The following is a 23,504-nucleotide window of genomic DNA, read 5'->3' as shown; positions in this document are numbered from 1 at the left end:
AACTCGCCAACTGCACTGGTTAACCCTGGAATACGATCATCAAATCGATTAACATCCAGGACCCCAATTGCTGCTGGGTAGACAAAGGCAAATGGCGTAAAGAAACTTGCCCATAGTTTCACCCTGCCCGGGGATCGAACTCAGGTCCACTCGCTTGCGAGGCGAGCATGCTGACCATTACACTACAGGTGGTACAACACACACACACACCACGCCCTGACTCCCCGCACAAATATACCCGACCCACAGACTCTCCCCCCACACATAAACCAGGCCCACAAACTGCCCACACACATAAACCAGGCCCAGAGAGACACCCCCCCCCACACATACAAACCTGACCTACACTGACCCCCACACACACAAATCTGGCCCATATTTGCCCCTCCCCCCACACAAAATTCTGGCCCAGACTGACTCCCGCCACATAGAAAACCTACTGTACACCCACAGAATCCCCCCCTCCCCCACAAAAACCCGGCCTATAAGGAATCCTCCACACCCAGAAACTCACACGGGCGGCAACAATACCTCTTGGCTTCAGCTGACCGATGGGAGAAAAACACAATAAGCACTTACACACACACACACACACCTGCTTGCCTCCACTGACCTTTAAAGTACACACAAGCGGTCAAAGTGTGTAGCATGACCCTGAGATAAGGTGTGCCACTGCCGCTACACCGTAAGATCAAGGTCTCCCGCCATCGCAATACCTCCCTATCCGTCTCTCTCAAGTTCAAGCCGTCACGGGTAATTTTTTTGTCTATTTGCGATGCAAATTAATTTCTGTGTTGTTGTTGTTATCGTTATTTATTATTATTACTATTATTTATTAATGCTGTTATTATTGTTTGTTTTTAATAATAATTCTTGAAAAAAGAAGCAAACACAATCAGGAAATCACTCAGAAATCTTTACTGGTTAATCGTGGCCACTGTTCTTTCTAAACCTGGTCCATAAATACATCTTAACTTAATAATCAGTGTTTCTAAGGCTAGAACGTTAAATGTGTCTTGTTGTCATTGTATATCCGTAGGATTTTTTTTCCCTTCATAGCGACAATAGCAACCCTGGAGACGTCGACGACAGGTGACAAGTGACTTTTAACACAGCGTGAGGTTATATGCCAATGAAACATGTCGTCAATTTTTTCCCAAGGCAAGTTGGTTTGAGATCTACTACGCTGATGAGATAACCAGATGGACTCAACATGTAGATCACAATTGGCTTCCTAACTCCTGGACGTCAGACCAGGTGACTTATAACTATAAGCATAAATGATTAAATAATTAGGATCATGAGGTTGAGAAGAGATCCCTCGTCTTCCACATGCCTTGACAGATCTCTCCTAAAACTTGGTAAAGGTTTTAGGGTCAGACTATGAGAAAAGATCCTTCGAGTTTCTTAGAGGCGCCTTAAATGGAAACTTGATAATTACTTAGTAGGTCGAACTGCAAAAAGAATATCCTTTGTATTTTCAGCTTGTCGTTAAAGGCAACCACAAGAATACTTAGGAAGGACATTGAGGATCGGATGCCGACGAGAGATCCTCCAAATTCTCAAAGTATTTGGCAAAGGATTCTCGGGTCGTGGCATAAAGGAAGATCCTTCATGTTTCCTATACATGTCTCGAACTGTGGCAACAAAGATTCACAGAAAAGGGTTTAGGGGATCAATATATAAAGAATAGTTCCCCTTATTTCCATGGTATAGTGAAAGTGCGTCCCCGTAGGTCGAGTCTTTCTTGTTAAAGGCAGTGTGGGTGAGTGCAGCTAAACCTTACGTCGTGTCATGTCGTCGGGGCGAGTGGTAAGGATGGTAACACCTGCCTTCCTGGCATACGATCACCCTATGAATATTGCATATAATTTTGTCATCCTAAATTTTTTGATGCTATTGTACTGTATGTCAATTCATGTTTTAGGTCTGATGATGACATGAGATATAGTCGTAACGTTACTCAATAAATATGTTGCTGTTTATCTACACACGCCAGGGGGAGGGGGGGGGGGATATGGGCACTTCATGACTGATAAAAACAGGATGACACTAATACACGAGAAACATACAACTGGTAACTATACTAACGAAACTACAAGCAGTATAAAATGGGTAACTTGTTAAAAGGCTGATCAAACCCTCGCATGACAGCCTTGATGACACCTGGTATTTGTTGTTTACTTGTGACGTCACCTTGAATGACGTCACGGCCGCCACCCTTGCACTTTATATGTAGAGACTTCCTAACGCAATGTGTGTCCCGTACCGTCTTGTCTACTACTACCCTTGCCTGATGCCTTTTAAAAAAGAAACAGGCGCTTGTTATCCCGCCCGCACGCCCGCATTTCCGGGAATAAAATATCATTTTAAAAAATCCTTCAACAAAGGTGAAAACAACATGAACATCCAAACTTATTTAACAAGGTTAAGCCACTTTTTACATTGCTTGGTTTATGGCACACACATACTGTACAATATATACCGATACGTGTGTGTGTGAAAATAATAATAATAATAATAATAATAATAATAATAATAATAATAATTAACGGTTTATTGAAACAATTCTGCAGCCCGAAGGCTGAAAATATACATTGGACATAAATGACTTAATACATACATTGGTGGTTTAACAAAAGCCTTCATTAGAGAAAGGTAAAGGAACATACAGTGAACATACAGATTAATGTAGGTGTTGAACAGCAAACTCGTAGTGTAGTCACTCCCTCCCAGATGGTGTTAGGAGGAACTCACGTGGTGTAGTAGTTCCCTCAGATGGTGTTATGAGGGACCTGGCGTGGTGTAGTAATTCCCTCGCAGATGGTGTTATGATGGGCCTCACGTGGTGTAGTAATTACCTCACAGATGGTGTTATGAGGGGCCTCACGTGGTGTAGTAACTCTCTCACAGATGGTGTTATGAGGGACCTCACGTGGTGTAGTAATTCCCTCACAGATGATGTTATGAGGGACTTGACGTGGTGTAATTCCCTCACATATGGTGTGTGTGTGTGTGTGTGTGTGTGTGTGTGTGTGTGAAAAATAGTCAACAGGAAGTCTCGTTGTTCAAAATGTTAAATCATTATTAAATTGTGTGTTGGATTTTAACCAAGTTACCTTTGAGCCCGATGAAGGATGACAAACCTGTCAACAAACTCTGGAGTGCGCCAAACTTTACATAATTTACCGCTAATCTTCTATTTTTTAGAACACTGGGGAGAGAGTGACGAATGACAATGATTTTCAGTGCTGATAATGTTCTAGTTCTGAACAAAAGTCAACGCTGCAATTATTCATCATGTCTGTGCTATTAGTTTACTGCTAATGGGAGGCTGTCGCGTCTGTTTATTGACATCAATCAACTGAAGGAAGTCAGGAGACAATTCTCTCACCTCACCTCGACTACAAATATTTCTCCAACCTTCACCACACTGCATCACTATTCAGTCCCTCCCTCCTCCCCTACAACCTTCAATACCCACATCCTTACTACATCTTACCCCTCAACCTCCAACTTATCCCCTCCCCCCTTCAAAACAACCTGCATCTCCACCACCGCCTACACACCCTCCCCTTCACCCACACCTCCTCCCTACACTCGTGACCACATTAAGGCCGGCCGAGTGTCAGAACCTTCACCACAATTGTTCCTCACCGTTACCGAGTATGTCGGCCTCGTGAAGGTCACAGCGGGGAATGTACACTAAGACTGGTGAACAACTGTCCCTGGCCAGGGTGACTACAGTTGTGTGTGTTAGACAACTTATCCTCATTTAGGTAAATGTTAGTACACACAGGTGAACAACGTCACAGACAAGGATAACTAGACTTGTGCTCGTCAGACACTTACAGTACGTCCCCATGACAGCAAATATCAATCACACAACTTAAAAATCTACCCAAAAAACTCAAGGATACATTTATATGCACCTAATAATGTGCTCGTGATTATGTGCTCGTGATAATTCACAAATCTTAATTATTTTTTCATTCCCAACATTTGATTTGTTTTTATTAACCATTTATTGCTGGATCGTGTGAGTGGACAGTTTCACTGTATGAGGATCGTGTTACTATGCAGGAAAACAAATAATAAGTGGAGAACAAGTTGAACAACACAAGCTGTTCTGTTGTTGTTGTTTGTTATGAGTTCTGTAACTCCAAAAGTTTCCGGGCCATTGTTACTAGATGTGTAGACCCGTCAACTGATTCCCTTATTACACACAGACAACAGGTACAGTCAGGCGAACAATAATTTTGACAGGGTGATTTAATTAGACCTCCACAACAACAACAATAACATGGGTCTTAAGATTATGATGTTATCATTATATACCGGGCACGCACGCACGCACGCACGCACGCACACACACACACACACACACACACACACACACACACACACACACACACACACACACACACACACACACACACACACACACACACACACACACACACACACACACACACACACACACACACACACACACACACACACACACACACACACACACACACACACACACACACACACACACACACACACACACACACACACACACACACACACACACACACACACACACACACACACACACACACACACACACACACACACACACACACACACACACACACACACACACACACACACACACACACACACACACACACACACACACACACACACACACACACACACACACACACACACACACACACACACACACACACACACACACACACACACACACACACACACACACACACACACACACACACACACACACACACACACACACACACACACACTGCTCTACCAGATAAACAAGTAAATAAATAGATGAAGACAGACAAGTGCACTAGATACAGCTCTTCCCTGACCCGCCTCGAGACCTTCACACTAAACACTGTACTGTATACAGTAATCACCAAGACGAGCCACTTTCACTCACAAACTCTCTGGCCACAACACAAACGTCCAGGTGCCTGACCACAAAATAATCATCTTCACTATAATTATAAAAGTTCTCGGACCTGTTTCCCATTTTTACTATATAAGTACAAATACTCAGGTAACAAGGAGAGAAATTTGCGGGTTATAAAAAACAGCTTCAAGGTAATAAAGTCTTTGAGGTGAGAATGAAAACCTGATCTGAATTATTCAAATGACGCTTATAGACGATATTTTTCCCTCGGGGTCTCTGTTTAGTATCACCAGCCATCAACAGTACTGTCAACACACACGTATATAAAGTATGTGATAACCTGGCAACCATCCATACCAGTTTAGCCCGCCCGGTCCTCACGTGACCAATTCCTTAACTGCCAGAGAAAAATATAACTAACTGATACCTGCCTGATACTGTAACACCTCCCCTCTATAAAGAAGCTTTCCCCCAATTGATCCCTGGCTTATACTGTAACACTTCTCCAACTGATCCCTGCCTTATACTATAACACCTCCCCAACTGATCCCTGCCTTATACTGTAACACCTCCCCAACTGATCCCTGCCTTATACTATAACACCTCCCCAATTGATCCCTGCCTTATACTATAACACCTCCCCCCCCCCTCTCCACTGATAATGTAGATGCCTGGTCATTTTAGTGTGTGTGTAGGGTCGCGATTTTCTACCTCACATTTTGATCATAATCCGCCACGTCTGCTCTGAGGTCGAACACTGGCCAGTAAGAGCAGCACCCAGACTGGACGCGCTAACCACTACACTCCCGAGGCGGGTCATCAAGGCTGATACTATCTATCAAGAGGCTCCAGCACGTCGTTAAAGGCACACCCTGATAACAGCCTCACCCGAACCCTGTATACAAACTTCCTTCAGTCCTAACACTCCAATATTGCTCCCAACGCCCTAACTTTATAGTCTTGCCCCCATCCTCTATAATTACCGTCCTAGTCACTCCTAACACTTCAGTCTTGCCCCATCCTCTTTAATTACCACCCTAACACCTTATGTGCAAACTTAATATTTGGTTGTGGAAATGTTGGTCTGAGGCTATGGGCGACAACATCTTGCTTGTCAGGACCAAACACCTGGGAACCACCACCCACCCCCCCCCCAAACCACTTTCCTGTACCACCATGGTTTTTAATTCATCAGTTTGTCTAGTAAGAAGTCAAATTTGTAATCAGGTGGTCCTGATTTCTTGCCCACGACGACATATTTGGCCAGTTTTTACAGTTCATGCTCATCAGTACCATGTAGCTTTTGTTGAATGCCAGTCTATTAGTGTATATTACAATGCACACCGTAATTATAGTTATAAAATATGTGACTTATCTGAGAACATCACACCTGATTACAAGAGGCAATATTGCTTTTCTGGTGTTTAATATCAAGGAGTAAATAATCTATCGTTTGGTTAATTTTCAACATGCGCAAAAATGTAGTGTAATACTTGAGCTATAAACATTTTAAAGAAGTTTGTATGAAATGTCACACATGTTATGACGGTGACTCCTGCGGCGAGAGACTGAGACGATGTTTACTTTTAATACAGCAGGAGGAACGATAAAACAACCTGTTAATTATAATAATTGTTTTTAAGACTAAACTTTCAAAGCTGCTTCGTGTCTTTATTATTCTATAAACTGCAAGAATTCCCCTGTAATCCTTCCGCGACGCGCTGTTCACGTTTACACAATCCCCTGATGAGTATTTCCAGAATCCCTTGAGGAAGTTATACACCCAGAACATTGTTATGTATTTCACCAATTATACATAAACTATTTTGTTCACCATATCCGTTGTGACCGACACTTGTCGAGGAATTCAATGAGCGCATCACGTCGGACATCGGGTGAAATATTCAATAGCATAAAATGTTGGAGTAAAACTTCCTCAAGAGACCTCGTAAACTTATACATTACGGGAATTCGCCAACACACTGTACATTACGCCCATAGTGTAGAACGTTCCATTCCTCCATTAACATTATTTTTTTTCCACATCTTACATCGCTAGTGTTTCTTGTATGGACTAGTTTGTCACCCTGCACGAGTTTATCTCAACTTTGTCTAGATACTTACTACTACCACCGTCAAGCACAACCGCACTCCTGTGTCTACATTTAACACCTACTGTACGCCCTTTGATTCGGACCAGATAAGTCACACAAACACACAAAAAATAATAATAATAATATTCAGACAAAAAATACTGGAACAAGTACAGTTACATTTATTAACGTGCAACCCAACGTCTGATACAGTTAAACTATTTCACAATAATTCAGTCAGATCCACTCATCTTAGCAGTGCTGTACAGTCAAGATGCCAGAACAGGACAATGATGACAAATACATTAATAAAGTCGGATAAAACGAAACAAAGATTAGCCCCGCCTATTTTATATTCCCCGTCGCAAGAGATACAGGAGATAATAATTAATTACCTGTAGTCATTTATACTTATTCTTAAAATCAATACGCGCGCGCACACACACACACACAAAGAGAAATCCAACGTGTGTGTGTGTGTGTAGGTGGCGGAAAGTTGATCTGGATTGAGGACACACCCACGTATACATTATCTCCTCCCTTAGAAACTGTTAAATATCGAGCATGACTCAGGGTTTAGTACAGTATACCCGCGGGCCATTGCTCTCATTTACAGTATTACTTGAGGTATTTACCCGCTACACCAGGTCAACCAATACGTCTGTAAATGTCTCGTATGATCAACCAATACAAATAATCTCAAAAACTTCATAAGAGATATTGTGGAATGAAATGATTCTTCTCGCCATGGCTGTACCAGTGTATTTTGGGCGCCATTGTGACCGCTATGTCTGGGGTAGGTGACGGTAGCTATTTCAGGCACGCTCTCCCGAGAATCCACACCGTGATCTTTAAACACCGCTCTTAAAACTGTTGATCCAAGTGTTCCAGCCATGAAACAAATCGGTCAAGGAGACACCGACCTTTTATATAACCCGAAAAACGAAAGAAAATAATAGAATCAACTTTAAATTAGCCCCCCCCCTCTCCAGTTTATTTCAACTTAAGATTAAAACAATACTAACGCTGGGTTGTTTTATCATCAGGTGAAATAAACTGGAGTGCCTTATCTTCAGGTGACCAAAAGGAGGTGGGTGGGTGGGTGGGTGGGGGGGCATAACATAGTCTTCAATAAGGACAATTTTATAAGGTAAAGGTTGTAGAGTAGATGTGACATTAAGACCCAACCTACCCTTAAGAAACGACCTTAAACACAAGGACATAAGGTACGGATATTATGTACCAGGTAACCTCTGGCCTTATGTGAAAGCTGGCTTTAGCAGCGCCGGGCAACTAAGAGTTACACGTCTAGTACCAGTGGGAGGGAGGAAGAGGGAGGAGGGGAGGAGGAGGAGGAGGGAGGAGGAGGAGGAGGAGGAGGAGGAGGAGGGAAGAGGAGAGGAAGAGGGAGAAGGGAAGAGGAGAAGGGAGGGGAGGAAGGAGGGGAGAAGGGAAGAGGGAGAATGGAGGAGGAAAGAGGGAGAAGGGAAGAGAGAGAATGGAGGAGGAAGGAAAGAGGAGGGAGAAGGGAAGAGGGAGGATGGAGAAGGAAGGAGGGTGAAGGGAAGAGGGAGAATGGAGGAGAGCAGTACAACGTCACATGGAGAAAAATGTCACCCACTCTCCTGTCGTAACCTGATCCCATGTAACAGCAATCACTCAAAACAACATATAACACCAACCAATGTCATATAACACCATCTAGCACCACCCAATGTCATATAACACCATCTAGCACCACCCAATGTCATATAACACCATCTAGCACCACCCAATGTCATATAACACCATCTAGCACCACCCAATGTCATATAACACCATCTAGCACCAACCAATGTCATATAACACCATCTAGCACCACCCAATGTCATATAACACCATCTAGCACCACCCAATGTCATATATCTAGCACCACCCAATGTCATATAACACCAAGCACCACCCAATGTCATATAACACCATCTAGCACCACCCAATGTCATATAACACCATCTAGCACCACCCAATGTCATATAACACCACTAGCACAACAATGTCATATAACACCATCTAGCACACCAATGTCACATAACACCATCTCCAGCAACCACCCAATGTCATATAACACCATCTAGCACCAACCAATGTCATATAACACCATCTAGCACCAACCAATGTCATATAACACCACTCTACCCATGCCATAATGTCATATAACACCATCTAGCACCAACCAATGTCATATAACACCATCTAGCACCACCCATGTCATATATCTAACCAATGTCATATAACACCATCTAGCACCCAATGTCATATAACACCATCTAGCACCACCCAATGTCATATAACACCATCTAGCACCACCCAATGTCATATAACACCATCTAGCACCACCCAATGTCATATAACACCATCTAGCACCACCCAATGTCATATAACACCATCTAGCACCAACCAATGTCATATAACACCATCTAGCACCACCCAATGTCATATAACACCATCTAGCACCACCCAATGTCATATAACACCATCTAGCACCACCCAATGTCATATAACACCAACTAACAAAATCTACCACTAGCTAATGCTATGCAACACCGCTTAACATCACCTAATGCCCCACATCATCATCAAAAGTCACCTCATACCCTGTAACATCACCAAACACCATCTAACATCATTTAACACCACTTAATGCCCTGTAACATCACCTACCACCATCTAACATCATTTAACACCATTTAATGCCCTGTAACATCATCTAACACCATCCAATGCCCTGTGACCACCTAACACCACTTAATACCCTGTAACATCATCTAACACCAACTAATGCCTTGTAACATCACCAAATACCACTTAATACCCTGTAACATCTAACACCAACTCATGCCCTGTAACATCATCTAACAGCACGTAATGCCCTGTAACATCTAACACCAACTAATGCCCTGTAACATCATCTCACATTACCTAATGCCCTGTAACATCACCTAACACCATTTAACACTACTTAATGCCCTGTAACATCACCTAATGCCCTGCAACATCACCTTAAACCATCTAACACCAACAAATACCCTGTAACATCATCAAACACCACCTAATGCCCAGCAATATCACCTAACATCATCTAACACCACCTAATGCCCTGTAACATCATCTAATGCCCAGTAACATCACCTAACACCATCTAATGCCCAGCAACATCACCTAACACCACCTACCACTGTAAAATGTCACATTAACACATTCCACTACAATTCCCGTAAGCGTCAATTGTTTGTTTTTTCCTGCGGAGATGAAAACTGACGTCATCCATGAACTAGACGAACGAGTCTGGTACGCAACTTAAAGATAATTATAGAAAATGATGGATTGATTACATCATATACATTAATAATTAACTCTATATACTGTATAAGCCTTGTTCAACTACAGTATATCAGCCACATTAACTCTATAGTCATTACTTATTCACCCAGATCAACCACTTCCCCCCTAATCCACTGAAATTAAGAACCTGTGTCAAACCTGGATAGATTCTGTCACAACATGTAAGACAAGTCTTAAACAACCATGGAGGTTACACATAACTCGTATACTAGATTAATATGTTCTGTAAATGCTTTCAATTAAACCTGAATTTTATGGAAGACTTATCTGATGCACTTAATTTGCACAGTACTGTACTGTACTGAACCCTATATAGCAGTTCTTTCGAGATTGTCTCAAAGAACTGACAAATAGTTTCAAGTCCAAAAGTAACCATCAATCTAAAATGTGAAATTTGACATTTTCAACTTTTTAATCACTCCAGAAAGGTTATACTGTACAAGGAAGCTGACCAATCACATGCAATTTATGCAAGATTTGACTTTGATTAATATTCCTCTCAAGCTTTATCACAACTACACTTAGAATTGAGGACTCGTCAAGTTTAAAAGATTTAATCTTTTTACAGATTAACAGATCCACAGAAAAATGGACATTGCCAGACACATTCCCTCACAGTCTCATTGTTTCACCATAACACAAAAATGGCCTTTCTCAGTAATCTAAAATACTGCCCAGTACAATGTGACAGTAAGGTAGAATAGAGCTGAGCTGGGTTGGGTGGGGTTTGTTTTGGTTGGGTCTCATTTGATTTAATTGCTGTAATAACTCTGGATACATCAGACCCAAAACATCTTAAAATTTCAAAGCAATAAGAAGAATTTTGTACCTTGCTCTACTCAATTCCTTGTTTTCCACCATCAGATCTACTAAGGAACAAGTCCTCATCAGCAGTGTGAATAGAGCATTTACAGAAACTGCATAATGAGAGAGGCGAGATTAAAACTGATAACACCCCTTTCCCTACACCTGCTGCTATTGTTGGGGACATGTACAAAGGCTAAGGTCTTTCCTGTACCTAACAAAGAAGGTAAGTTATGTAACAATCATATTCCTAAGGTTGATTACAAATTTGGCAACAGTGACACTAAATCTCTGTATTAAACAACTATGAGTATGTCAATACAATACAGTACAGTACTATCTTTGTCTAACAGGCCCAGACTACTGGAATCACCTAGGGTGGTCTGACCTTCAGGATGCTTTAGCTACTGCTACCTCTCACAATTGGAATATTGCCAAAAATGTGAGTACCGAGAGGCACTGCGCACTTCTTTCTTTTGTAAGCCCTTTTCCAGTAAATGTTCAGTACAGTCAAGGGTGCCTGGAAGCAAGAGCAACAGACTTGCCCTCAATTATTACCACTCATCCCTTCTTTTAGTTGTTTTATCACATGTGTTATGCCATAGTGTGCCCCTTCCCTATTTGGTTTACCAGTGCTACTTCATATATCACTCCAGCATCACACACCTGCACCATTTCTATCCCTGAATACCACCTGAACAACGATAATTCATACTCACAGAATCACATCTCGGCTATTTACTACTCTAATTACTACCTGCTAGCACATGTATTATTGTTATAGATTGGATATACATTATGTTTTAAGAAAGGTTGATTGATAAGTTATAAACCAAGTGTTGCACAAATTCTGGAGATAAATTACAAAAGTCTTAGGTAAATATTGGAAATAATAAGTAGATGCTTGGAGAATTGTTGAGGGAATGCTAAGGTAGTGTCAAAGAAGTATTAAATAGTGTCATGGATATACAAAAGGACTAATACAAATACTGACATTGAGAAAAGCTAAGGTGTTACACAGGAGTTGGGAATAAAGAACACTATAGTACAGTATATTAGACAGGCAGTGGGAATATATTGAAGATGCAGTACTACAGTATTATGGAAATATTGAAGATAACTGGAGGACTATCAAGGATTTACAGGAAGAGAGGAATAGTGCTGGATATGCTAGAGTAACTCAGAGAATAACTAGAAGTTAAAATGGGGACAGATAAATGCTGTTGTCTGATTTATGGGGATGCTGTAGGTATGAGTTTAGTGATAAACAGGCTTCCTTCTTTTAATCAATGTACTCATTACAGGTGGTGCTCTTCTTGGGAGATGGTATGGGCATTGTGGTATCAACAGCAGCCAGAGTTTATAAAGAACAAAAGCGTCAAGGAAATTCTGGAGAGGAAGGTTACCTGGCATGGGAGCGATTTCCACACACATCTCTTATGAAAGTATGTTTGCAGATATTAAAATATCATATTACATACTGTATTCATTAAGTATGACCTTCAAATGACAATGAATACAGGCATACTTCTTATAGTATCCTAGATGTGTTCCTGAAAAATGGACCACTTGGAAATAGCTCTGTAAGAGGGCAATACAGTATACTGTACATGATTCCAATGGAGATGTGTTTGTGGCAGCATTATTTCTTGTCTCTAAGCAATATATGAGGGCTTCATTGTGTATTGGTAATTACACTAATAATGATTCTGTACACGTATGTATTAGCCAAGATTCCCTGGCAGCAGTGTCCCAGTTGCCATCAGCCAAACTTGAAGCAGTTTCTATGGCTGGATGTCCTTCCTATTGCCAAACCACTTTTACTGGCAAACCCAAACTACTAGCAATATCAACCTGATGTACAGTTACCTCACACATCTTATGGCCTGCATTCTTACACCCATATCGATGCTTTTACTTGACTACTGTACTTGACCCCATTACAAGTAATAAAACTTGCAAGTCTTTTTTTCATATACTGTACACTGTACTGTACTGTATTCTGGGCCAAAAATAAGTCAAAGGGAGTGTCCACCAAGGTAAAATAAATATTGTCCACATCTCTATGAATCATTAAAAACTGACAGAAGCAGGGGATGATTAGCAAAGTGGTAGTCAGTTTATGTTACTCTCATTCATTGAGCATGTGGCTCAGAAAAAACATAACACCACTGAGTGTCACAAGGTCTAGCATGGAACTTATGAACGGCTTATAAATTTATTTTTTGTTTTATTATATAAAATCCTCCAGAGCATTGATTTATATAATGGAACTGCCCAAAATGATCATGATTTTTTTTCTGAAGTTGCACACATTTGGTTAAGATATCCTAAGTTACTAACCATACTGAAAAACTGTTTAATAAAAACTGGCATCTAAGCTATATGGTAGATGTTACCAGTACAGTATTTAGATACTGGTACTCTTTAGTTTTCTGTGCAAGAATAGCATTGATCTATAAAACATGTTTTATAAACAAGTTCCTCAAAAAGAAAATGACCTAATGCCTCTTGGAAAATGTGATGCACACATCAGTAATAATACTGTACTTGGACAGTTCATGTACAGTTCATTTTTTCAGCAACCAAAAAAAAAACCAGCTGGGAGCTGCTAATTTTCCAGTTGTCAAAGAATAATGTAAAAGATATCACTCACATTTTTCACCTTTACCATCACCACCACCATTATTTTATGACTAGTTTCCACACTTGTGTGGGTTAGTAACGATTACCACAAACCCAGGGTGCCAGCCCAGAAATGCAGCAGAGACCAGAGGATGGGCCACCCTGGTGACCTAACTGCCATGCGGCAGCAAAGTTTTATGGCTGGATGCCATTCCTAACACCATCCCACAGGGTGGAAAAATTTGGCAAGGCTGAGTTGCAACTCCCTACCCATCTACCTCCCCTTAAACTTAAAATTTACACTTTATCAAAATATCAACAAAAGTAAATGAAGACTGGGTACCGTGTATGTAACAGACTAATCAGGTGTTGCACAGTAAGCTACAGAATTTTTTTCAAGAGACCAGCAGCTTATTTCAACACTAAATCAATCATTAATTTTTTTTTATTAATAATTCAGATATTTTTCTTTTTCAACAGACTTATACACTCGACCAGCAAATCCCAGATAGTGCGGCAACAGCCACAGCATTCTTCTCAGGCATAAAGGCCAATCAATATACTCTGGGAGTGGACAACACTGTCTTCAGAAATGATTGTATGGCATCACTTAATCCTACAACCTGGCAACCATCTATAATGGATTGGGCACAGAAGGCTGGAAAACATACAGGCAAGATGTGCAATAATGACTTGCCCACAGGAGTCAATACTATACTACTGAATATAGGGGATTTTTTTCTCTTGAATACAACTATAGTACTGAAATTTAATATAGAACCCCCAATACACACTACACAACCTCTAGACACATCAGCAAATCTTTAATACAGTACATTACTGTACAGGTATAAGGTCACCTTTACACACAAACTCTTTGGCTCTATCCAACACCCAAAGCTTGCTCTGTTCCCATTCACCTTCCTTAACTACTTGTTCATATCATTCTCTTCAGGCATCTATTTCATTACAGGAATAAAATTGAATTCCTTTGCACCAACTTTCTCACATTACCACATCTGTTCCATTTTCTTCATTTCTCACACTATCCAAATCCTAAACTGCAAATAAGAGTGTTTGAAAATCAAGGTCAACTGTCAGCACTGTGTTACTGTATCAAAATTACTCTTATAAATTAATTATTCAAAACAGTACAGTATTATTCGAATCTGGACTGTAGATGCACAATTTCTTTTTACAATCTCCCAGCCCGTTAATGGCTAATATTGTTTCATCATCAATATTTCGAACTCTACAACCCTGCAATGTACCAATAGTAAGCATATTTTATGATACTCCCGCTTATAGTTCACATAATTCATAAAATGGTTTAAAGCTCATAATTTTCTGATCTCTGGCTCGTCCAACTTTATTCCATAGTGACTTTTTAATTTCCAAACAATACTTGATATGGGTAATAATGGACTGAAATATGTTTCTTTAAATCTAAAGATTATTTAAAAAAACACATTGAAAGTACTGTACCATGCTGTACTACTGTACTATACTATATAGTAGAACGTCAATATAACACGAGATACGTTCCAAGAGAGATTACACAGGGTACAGTAACTGTTAAATTAAACAGATGACAAGGAGAACAATATATACCTGTATTAGGAGACATGGACAGGACCAGGAAAGATGTCATTTACTCACTTAAGGAAATATCATCATCAACGTTTTATGGCCATTTTCCACGCTTGATGCAAACTTTTAGGAAGAACGAGAAAGATGTGTGTGGTGATGCACGAAACTCACAGATAAATAAGAAGTGTACAGTGGTCCCTCGGTTAACGAGCGCCTCGGTTAACGAGATTTCGGTTAAAGAGTTACCTTCCATAAGATTCATAATTTCGGTTAACGAGCAATCCCTCAATTAACGAGTTTCTTACGAGCCGACCTCCACATGTTTTAGCTTGCATTTGGCGGTCCACCAGCTGTAGTATTAGTCCGCCAATACAGTAATCGGTTCTAAGGCTTAAATTCCTTACCCTTTTACGATATCAAGAAGTTTATACTATTCAATAATTTTAAGTTTAATATTAAATTGAACATAATTGAAGGTAGGGTCACTAGTTTGTAGCACGCCATCCAGCCTGCCAACACAGCATACAGGCATCAGTCTTTGTGTCTTTTCAGTGGAGGTAACATCTTGCTTGAGACTCTCTTCAACTAAATGCTTTTTTTCTGTGTTTGCAAGCAAATTATTGGTCATTTTGAAATTTATTTTACATATTGACAATATATAATGCAGTGCAGTGTTGATTTAAAGAAAATAATCTTGAATTACACCAAGAGAACTAAAATTTTATGGGTGAAATGGCACCATGGGGTGACTTCTCTTCCATCCCAATGCCTTCTCTTCTCCTTTCTCCTCCACCCCCATTCTAATTCCCATCATCATCATCATCATCATCATCCAGGAGCCTTCTACATACACACCTCAAAGTAAGTGTACTTTTCTACCTTTTTTGTTGAATTTAGGCAATTTTCGGTGAGCTGGAACCAATTACCCAAAAACCCATTGAAACAATGGTTTCGGTTAACGAATTTTTCGGTTAACGAGCAACCTTCTAGAACGGATTGTGCTCGTTAACCGAGGGACCAATGTAGAGTAAAAGGTTTTAACTGAGACACATGAAGAATATATCCTGACATGGACCCAAACCAAACCTTATCAATCATTTTATAATTCCCTTTGTAGGCTTCGTAACAACAACTCGGTTAACACACGCTACACCTGCTGCCCTTTATGCTCACAGTCCCAACCGCGACTGGGAGTGTGATGCAAAACTTGGAAGATTTGGTCATGGCTGTAGGGATATCGCTAAGCAACTTGTTGAAGATGCTCCAGGAAGAGATGTGAAGGTAAGGTTCTGTATATTTTCAAAATTACACATAATTGCAAAGGTCTACTGTTTATGGTGTTGCCATACTGGAAGAATAGAAAGGAGGAGATAAAGGGAGTCCTCAATATGTTGTACCGATATAGGGACTGTACATAATTTCACATAATACGTCATTAAAAAATATAGGAAGAAATTTTAAAATGTATTATGCATCTGTATAGGCCTTGGTTTGTATATTACTCAGATGTCTAAGAGTAAAGTAGTCAAATTGAGCCATAATATATCACTCAATAACAAATAATGTTGTAAGGATGTGCAAGTATCCCTTGTTTAACGATGGGGTTGCATTGCTGAAAAACCTAAAGTTAAGCAAACTATCGCTAAACGAGAGGTAAGTGGGGTGCGTCTAACTATCAGATACAAAGTTTAGAAAAAGGCTTGAAAAATACCTGTAAGTACGTGTATTACTACATCTACTTGTGCAATCTAGCACCACCTTTAATCAATCCCCACAACCATTACTACCTCACCCTAAGTCAAAATTACCATCAGTACAGGTACCACCATTACTATCATTACTCTGCATGTTGTCTACCCATGAGTTTGTTTACTAGAAATGAAGGTAAGTGAACTGTAGCTACTGTGTCTGAAGCAGCAAACTTAGTATTTACAGTTATTAACTTGACAATATATTTTGTTCTTTTTTCTTAAAAATAAAACGCTCATTATTTATATGATAGCTTTAGAAGGGTAAATGAGAGCCTACGTTCCTGTTATTGAGGTCTACAAAGCGAACATGTAGTTACAGTACAATCATTTTAATACATATACTGTACTAATTTATGTAATTGGAACATGGAGGCATTAGAAAGGTTGTTAACTTTCTACACACATTAGGAAATATGTTATCAAGCCATCAAGAAAGCTTTTCAACTTCATATATACCCTGTATGAAAAAAAAAATACTAAAAGTTTGTATGTGTTTGACAACAATAGTACACATTCTGTTAATGGTAATACGTGTACTGTATACATTGTTGCTCTAAGAAAATTTCCTGATACGGTAATTAGATATCATAGTAAGTTATGAATCACACTCTTAAGTCAATGTATACTTATTAGTAAATTTGTGTTTTTTTTTCTCTAAGAATACATATGTCGCAAATGGCAACTCCACTCTGGCATGGGGAAACACATGCACGAGTCAGGTGGGCCACGGCTCATGTGCACAACACTCATGCCAGTCGATGTGTGGAGGAGGCAGGATGCTCATTGCTTCCAAGTTTTACGATGCTTTATCACACTGTCAGCTTTCCAAAATAATTCACAGCATTAGAAGAGTAAACATAGATAGGTGACAGAAGAGCTGCACAAATGGGGCACAGAATCCCCAGTTTCCCCCTTCCCAGTGAGTCTAGCCACCAATAAACCAAATTTTGACCTTAAGTTAAGGGAGAAATGATGTAAAAAAAAAATTATCGCTTAAGTGTATTAACACTAACTTAATTAATGCAAAACGAAGGATACCTGCATCTCCATATCAAAAACTATGTAATACAATACTGTATGTTATAATAACCATATTGTAAGCTGATTTGCTGAACTTTTAAGGGGTATTACAGTAGTAGGCAGCTACCAAACAGGGAGGTACTACCACCAGGGAAGATATTGGAAGCATAATGTACAGTGTTGTCTAATGGTAGATCTTGCTGCCATATGGCATCACGAAAATTATGACCAAGTCCCAGGTTGCTGATCTAACTTTCTGCCTCATTTACACACAATTGCAGTATCTCAATTGTTTTTCTTACTATTGAGAACACAACAAACATACAGTAGAACGTCGATAAAACGCGAGATACGTTCCAAGACAGGTCACTTTAAAACGAATTCGCACTAAATCAAAGTGTTGTTTCAATGGAATAATTTAGTTTGGTACCTGAGAGGGTTTTGTGGTGCTGAAAAGAAAAAGAAACACCCATTTTATATTTTATATGTATTATTTTCACATTTTCAACTTTTGACCAATTCGACTTACGATGTCATAGCCTGTTAACTGTAAGGTTCTGTCGAAGTTAATATTCCTCTCGTGAGTACTAACAAACTACTGCCCGCTTGGGGTGGCCAGAAAGCCGGCTACAAATGCCTTTACCTCAGCATAAAATGGCGCGGCTTCCCATAGGCACACCCTATCACGTGCACAGAACATGTCACCTCATAGCTAGTGGAAAGTTACAGGGGGTGAATCAGTATATAAATCAAATGTAATTAATCCATTTATATAATTCTTCTGTTTATGAAACAAGGGCTATTACAATGACCTAGATTTGGGTCCCTAACCCCGTCGTAAGTCAGGGACTGCCTGTATATTGTTTCTAACTTTTGATCTTTTTTTTTCTTCTTTATTATTATTATTATTATTATTATTATTATTATTATTATTATTATTATTATTATTATTATCATTATTATTATTATTATCATCATCATCATCATTATTATTATTATTATTATTATTATTATTATTATTATTATTATTATAATTATTATTATTACTACTGTAGTGTTATTATTATTGTCATTATAATTTATTTTCAATTTTGTATTATTTATTATAAATTTTATTTGCTATGAATTATTATTATTATTATTATTATTATTATTATTATTATTATTATTATTATTACTATTATTATTATTATTATTATTATTATTATTATTATTATTATTATTACATTTTCTCCCCCAGGCCCCGATATGGGTCACTGACCTTTGCCCGGGTGGGCTAATCCCTGAAAAAAAAAAAAATGTTGGAATGCATATACAGAAGCGACTGTACTCCAAATTACATTCATTATTAAGGGGAAAAATTACTCATTATAAAACGTTTCACTATGTCACATTTTTCTGGACCACATCCCTGGCGTATAATGAGGACCCCTATATGAGAATCCAGGAGGCAAGTGAGCACATAAATGATAGGATGTATGGTTTATAGGAAAGTCATAGTTGTTATGAGTTAATGATTGATTGATTGATTCTCTTGATGCCATCCATATCACAACATTGTGGGAGACTTTATTCATACACAGTACTGTACAGGTAATAATGCTGTAGTCATTTTGCCAACTGGGATTCTACTCTTCTCCTAAAGGTTTATATAATTTTGTTTTATAAACAATCATCATTTTTTTTAATAAAAGAAAATACTGTATGCACAGTGTTTTTCCCTCACTGCTTTCCTTTATAAATTTAATCATAAAAGCTAATCCAGCATCAACTTCTTATCTTTCACAGGTAATGCTCGGTGGGGGTAAATTTCCCTTTGGAGCATCAACTGGGATAGCTGATAAAAAAAATTGCCTAAGAGTTGACAATCGTAACCTAACACACGAATGGCTAATTCAGAAGAGAGCTCATGGACACAAAACTGAATATGTGCAAAATACACAACAACTTCTTACCGTCGATACTTCAAAAACAGACCACTTAATAGGTAATTTATTAGACATTAATTACACCTTACAGGACCCTCTTAGCTACATCATACAAAATGCAGCACTTGATATGTATGGAACATATGGCTCCCTCAAACTTAATATGACTTTTCTTGTTTAATATACTGTAAAAACTTACTACAGTACAGTAAATAAATATTATATTGTATAAATGATTTCCACACTAAAAGTAAAAATCATATTTTTTTTTAAGACTATAGTAGCAGATATCTACTCTAACAATGCCACAATTTATTGATTCAAATAATTAGTGTATTTCTTTCTAGGACTGTTCTCCGACTCTCACATGGACTATGAAATTGATCGTAACAGGGGGCCTTCAGGGCAGCCCAGTCTTGCCAACATGACTTCTGTGGCCATCAAGATGCTTTCAAAAAGCAGAAAAAAAGGCTTCTTCTTAATGGTACTGTACTTGATCATTTCCCACTGGTCCACTTTTCAGAGGATGTACCACAATTATTTTGTAACTAAAACAAAATAAATTTTATTTTATCATTTATCCATGGTCTGAGCTACCTTCTAATTATCTTGTAATCAAACTTACAAAGTTTTCATACTATATATGTATCTCCAATGACAGGTGGAGGGTGGCAGAATTGATCATGCCATGCATATCACAGAACCCCTGCGTGCTTTTGAAGAAATCCTAGCTTTCGAGGATGCTATCACAACGGCCCTATCAATGCTGGATCTCAGTGAAACACTTGTTATTGTTACTGCTGATCACTCGCATGTTATGACCATTAACGGATATGTCAAGAGAGGGAACGACATTCTAGGTATGTAAATGAAAATAAGAAGGAACTACTGTACTTCAACTTTGTGACATACATCTTAAAAATGAGGATATCAAAATTTCTTATTTAATAAAAATTCAGATATTAACAGAAATCAAACATAATAAAGATGATAATAAAATCAATGTAAACATAAAATCTCATGTCACCATACTGTATGTGATAAACATGTTATACAATGTTACTGGACAAATATTTGTATGTTTTATATACAGTAACAGTAAATTTGAAGATCTGTCATTATATTACTTTGCAGGAGTATCTGATAAACCTTCTGAAATTGACAACATGCCCTTCACTACTCTTATGTTCACGAATGGCCTTGGTTATGATTATTACTGGAATGGTACAAAGGTATAGTTTCAAAATGTTCTGTGCCTTTATCAAAATTCTCTTTATAAGACAGCTACCTTGCGGCGTAGAAGACACACTTTTTATTACAAAAATATACCTTGAAAATTACCATGCGTCTTCCACGACGCTAGTTGTAGCGGAGGTTTTCTTAGGGTCAACTGAAATCAGCCCCTTACAAAGACTGTTGCCTCATTACTTAGCAATTACAAGTACAGTGAAACCTCACTTTACGCGGTCAATTGAACCCACGGCAGCCCGCATAAAGTGAGAAACGCGTAAAGTGAGCAACATAACATATGGGATTAATTGAAATAGAGACCGGGCCGACCCCCAAACTCCACTTTTTCAGACACAATACCTACGTTGTAGTAAAAATAACTTCTTAATTTTATGATGGTATGCACACACAATTAATAATTAAGAGAAATATCAATAATATTAGGTTTTTTAACACTTACATTAGTAGAAAAGATGGCTGGACACACGGGGATGGGGGGTTGGTTCCGAGGCAGAGGGCAGATTATTGGCCCTCACCTGTATCACTTGTATCAATTGTATCACTATCCACCACAGAGGCTTGCAGGGCCTCTTTGTCAAACCCCTCAAAGTCCATATAAGTCCATATCCTCACTATCATTATCACTATCACTGACTTGGGCCGGCTGTGGTGGGTGGCGGGTGAGAACTCGGTAATGTTTTGATGACTGGGCGACCTTGTGCGCACCCTGCTCGCGCCGCTCTCCGCGTAAATGGGTACACCCACCACGGAAAGTGAGCATTCCGTGTTCGGCAGGGTACCACGTAAACATGGAAACGCGTAAAGTGGGACCGCGTAAAGCGAGGGTTGACTGTATTCTCTATAAAATAAAACAATTGATTAAACTAATATTGTTGATATACTGCAAAATATATGATTATTTACTTACTCAGTAGGTAAAAAATAAAAAATAAACGGCTGCAGCTACACAACCCTTGCTGCTGTGCGGTTTGTTTACTAATGGCAGTGGTGCGACAGCGCCATTTATTGAGGAATTGCGTCATTGTCATACCGACAAAATCAAGAGAAAGAATGTAAACACTACAGCTCGCTAGAAGCGGAGGAGACCAGGTGTATAAAATGAGTGCTGTATTAAAGATTTCCACTTCTTATAGATTTTGTATTAAAAATTGATGAAAATGACGACTGATAAGTAGTTTTAAGTGATGATATTCAAAGAGGTGTGTGTACTTGTGCTAAAAGGGCTGTATATCAAGCAACGGTTTCACTGGTGTAGGTTAGTAAATATAAAATGTTTTTTCCTAGAATTACATTTCCAAAATCAGGGTGCGTCTTCTATGCCGCAAAATACGGTACTTTAATTTACTTTTCCCAGTTTCAAGCTATCCCAAAGACAATCAAATATTCAAAAAATATTGAGACTTATCTTCAATTTAATAGCTACAGCAAAGGGTAGAAGATATGCCAGTAGATTGTGAAAAATTGGGAGTGCCAGGAGACAAATTATATGACAATGAGGATACAGGAAAAAACTATATTCCCATTTTGGGGAATAGTTAGGTAAGGTAAGTTTTTGTTGTTGTTTATGAAACCTTTTTTAAGGTATGATACAGTGGTCCCTCGGTTAACGAGCGCCTCGGTTAATGAGATTTCGGTTAACGAGTTACCTTCCATAAGATTCTTAACTTCGGTTAACGAGCAATCCCTCGATTAACGAGTTTCTTATGAGCCGACCTCCACATGTTTTAGCTTGCATTTGGCGGTCCACCAGCTGTAGTATTAGTCTGCCAATACAGTAATCGGTTCTAGGGCTTAAATTCCTTACCCTTTAAGTAAATATCAAGAAGTTTATACTATTCAATCATTTTAAAAGTTTAATATTAAATTTTTTAGTCATTTTAACAATTATTGAACATAACTGAAGGTAGGGTCACTAGTTTGTGGCACGCCATCCAGCCTGCCAACACAGCATACAGGCGTCAGTCTTTGTGTCTTTTCAGTGGAGGTAACATCTTGCTTGAGACTCTTCAACTAAATACTTTTTTTCTGTGTTTGCAAGTAAATTATTGGTCATTTTGAAATTTATTTTACATATTGACAATATATAATGCAGTGCAGTGTTGATTTAAAGAAAATAATCTTGAATTAC

The 23,504-nt window shown here is 39.0% G+C and overlaps 2 protein-coding genes across 3 annotated transcripts in view; one reads left to right on the top strand and one right to left on the bottom strand.

Moving 5' to 3' along the window:
• LOC121867977 (DNA-binding protein SMUBP-2-like) overlaps nucleotides 1–23,504 on the bottom strand; it is a 76,034-nt gene that overhangs the window by 28,538 nt on the left and 23,992 nt on the right. The gene's annotated exons all lie outside the window — the stretch shown is intronic.
• Nucleotides 1–23,504, top strand: part of LOC121867978 (alkaline phosphatase-like) — a 31,199-nt gene that overhangs the window by 4,978 nt on the left and 2,717 nt on the right. The window contains exons 2-10 of the mRNA XM_042368154.1: nucleotides 11,272–11,437; nucleotides 11,565–11,653; nucleotides 12,516–12,656; nucleotides 14,317–14,509; nucleotides 16,544–16,707; nucleotides 19,986–20,184; nucleotides 20,473–20,609; nucleotides 20,787–20,985; nucleotides 21,260–21,357. Of these exons, the coding sequence (XP_042224088.1) occupies nucleotides 11,332–11,437; nucleotides 11,565–11,653; nucleotides 12,516–12,656; nucleotides 14,317–14,509; nucleotides 16,544–16,707; nucleotides 19,986–20,184; nucleotides 20,473–20,609; nucleotides 20,787–20,985; nucleotides 21,260–21,357 (1,326 nt within the window). The 5' untranslated portion in view covers nucleotides 11,272–11,331. The remainder of the gene's footprint in view (nucleotides 1–11,271; nucleotides 11,438–11,564; nucleotides 11,654–12,515; nucleotides 12,657–14,316; nucleotides 14,510–16,543; nucleotides 16,708–19,985; nucleotides 20,185–20,472; nucleotides 20,610–20,786; nucleotides 20,986–21,259; nucleotides 21,358–23,504) is intronic.

Source organism: Homarus americanus, unplaced genomic scaffold, assembly GCF_018991925.1.
Source record: "Homarus americanus isolate GMGI-L3 unplaced genomic scaffold, GMGI_Hamer_2.0 scaffold37032, whole genome shotgun sequence".
NCBI classification, from domain to species: Eukaryota; Metazoa; Arthropoda; class Malacostraca; order Decapoda; family Nephropidae; genus Homarus; species Homarus americanus.
Note: the sequence above shows the minus strand (reverse complement) of the source record. Positions and strands in the feature narration are given on the sequence as shown.